Below are 2,500 nucleotides of genomic sequence, written 5' to 3' on the forward strand. Positions count from 1 at the left end.
GAACTGGTTGTTGGCTCAGCATTACTGTAACAAATTGTTTCCAGGATGTCAAAATGCACTGTTAGTATTTATGTCCTTTAGAATTGTACTTTGTATGTGGACATAAATAAAGCATTTAAAATGTGTGTGTTGAAAGTCGGTATATTGCAGAGGGACAAGCCCAGTGACAGTTAGCTCAAGCTAATACATCACCTCAGGAGATAGATAGCAGAGAAATTAAAGCATACATCACATTCCTGTTCCTGCTCATAACCCACCTCCCTATCAGGGTTGGACATCCAGCTGGCTCACGCTGCTGTCTGCTGCTTGTGGGTGACTGTCTAAATGGATGTGAGGTAATGGTGGCAGGACAGTTGGTGTCACAGCGTATACTGTTCTATTCTGTAGACTGTAGTTTCCAATGAGTAAAAGGTAACATGGGGGCAACATTAGGGCACTAGTCTGGTGCATATCTATGTTGTTGTCTAACTCAGAGACTGTGGGTATTCTGGGATGTTGGGAGACATGAATCATTGGTCCTTTACTGGGTTTGGGCCACAGGTTGTCAGACTGCCCACGAAGCTGCGGGGGAGAGCGCCGAGACAGCCTGGTCTGATTGGATCATTCTGCTGTGAGTGATGACATGGTGGTGACAAGGGCAGTTGCCCATGGAAACCAGGCGAAAGTTCTGTCTGATTGTACCCACTTGTACCCAAGTTTTATTGGCCGAGATAGCTTGAGCTGAGTGTGTGTGTGTGTGTGTGTGTGTGTTACACGATGTACACATAGACATTACAGCTACTAGAGGTACATAGGATACGTACTATGAACTCGGCAGCGATGATTCCATCCACGATGGCACAGAAGAAGGAGGCGATGACCCCCATGCTGATGAAGATGATGGAGGCTATGAGCTGGAGGAGGAGGTGGAGAGAACAAGACAAAGAAGAATTACAGATGAATTATAGACAGACATAACTTTCACACACACGAATAGCCACACATGCTTGTTTATGCTATAAGCGTCCTTGGGTTTGAGAAAGGAGCTATACAAATCTAAGATATTATTATTATATTATTATTATTATTATTATTATAAACATTGAAATATAACAAATTGATTTAAATAAAGTCAGATGACTATGTGGGGCGTGAGCAAGTCCACAATTTGGGGACACCAGAGGACACTCTTTATTTGGTCATATGCAGGAAATTGCTCAGACACATAGACACACACACGTGCGCACGCACACACACACACACAAACATACAACACACACACACATTTTAAATGCTTTATTTATGTCCACATAAATGTACAATATCTAAAGGACATAAATACTATCAGTGCATTTTGACCTTATGAAAACAGTCAGTTACAGTAGTGCTGAGCCAACAACCAGTTATGCTACACATAGGATGTTATTCACACCAAATGATGATTACAGTGGATTGACAGATACAGTATCAATACTGTAAAACAGACAGTATCCAGCTCATGGGTACAAAAAGCACCGCCTTCTCCATATTGAGCGGCTACCAATAATAGCAGATACTGAGCAATACTTTGCTAACACACACACACACACACACACACACACACACACACACACACACACACACACACACACACACACACATAGAGACACCCACTGTTAAGTAAATGCCCTTGCCTATCTCAGACTGCAGTAATAAAGGAAATGTACAGCTTCCTGCTCAGTCAGCCCAGGGATGTTTTATAGGTAATTTACTGTCCTCAAGTCAAAGCGAGCTAGAGGGACGACCCTTTATACAGGGAAGGTCAATCTCATTCCCCCAATCTGATATAACACACACACACAGACACAGACTCACACACACACACACACACACACACACACACACACACACACACATACACAAACCAAAATGACATACAGCTAACACACATCCTTTGTGTGGGAAATTGTTTTAGGAGGAGCCAAGAAAATAGAATGTATTGCCCAAAATCCACATACCTTGACCGAAATGACAATCTTCTGATTTGAATGTCATTGTGCAATGACACTGTGCTCCATCAGGATGTCATGAATGAGCTAAGAAACCTCAAAATGACTAATGTGGGCCTCTAATTTAATTACAGAAACATTGGCCTTCACCGTTCAAATTCGTTTTTTTTTAATCAAATTAAGATGTTTTAATCAAGGGCTGTTACTGGTGTCATATCTGATGAAGGATCACTGTTGTAATTTCAGCTTCTCCGGGCACTCAAGACACGCACACACACACACACACACACACGCACACGCACGCACGCACGCACGCACGCACGCACGCACACACACACACAGACACACAGACACACACATACACGTAACCTCAGCAGACCCGGCTGGCCGATCACAGATGGCCGTTCATAAAGCTGACCACTGAGTGTGTTTTACTGCCAGCCCTATCCCTGGTGCTGGATTGGGCTGATGGCCACCTGCCTCCTGTCCTGTCCCCCTTTACTGCTGGGGCTCCCTGTCCCCCTTTACTGCTG

General features: G+C 43.8%; 1 protein-coding gene across 1 annotated transcript in view; it reads right to left on the minus strand.

Annotated features, from left to right (window-relative positions):
- Window positions 1–2,500, minus strand: part of tmem255b (transmembrane protein 255B) — a gene marked incomplete at both ends in the record, with an annotated part of 16,058 nt that overhangs the window by 7,120 nt on the left and 6,438 nt on the right. The window contains one exon of the mRNA XM_080526381.1: window positions 804–893. Coding sequence (XP_080382507.1) covers window positions 804–893 — 90 coding nt within the window. The remainder of the gene's footprint in view (window positions 1–803; window positions 894–2,500) is intronic.

This window comes from Nansenia antarctica (assembly GCF_963989245.1).
Source record: "Nansenia antarctica genome assembly, chromosome: 1".
NCBI classification, from domain to species: Eukaryota; Metazoa; Chordata; class Actinopteri; order Argentiniformes; family Microstomatidae; genus Nansenia; species Nansenia antarctica.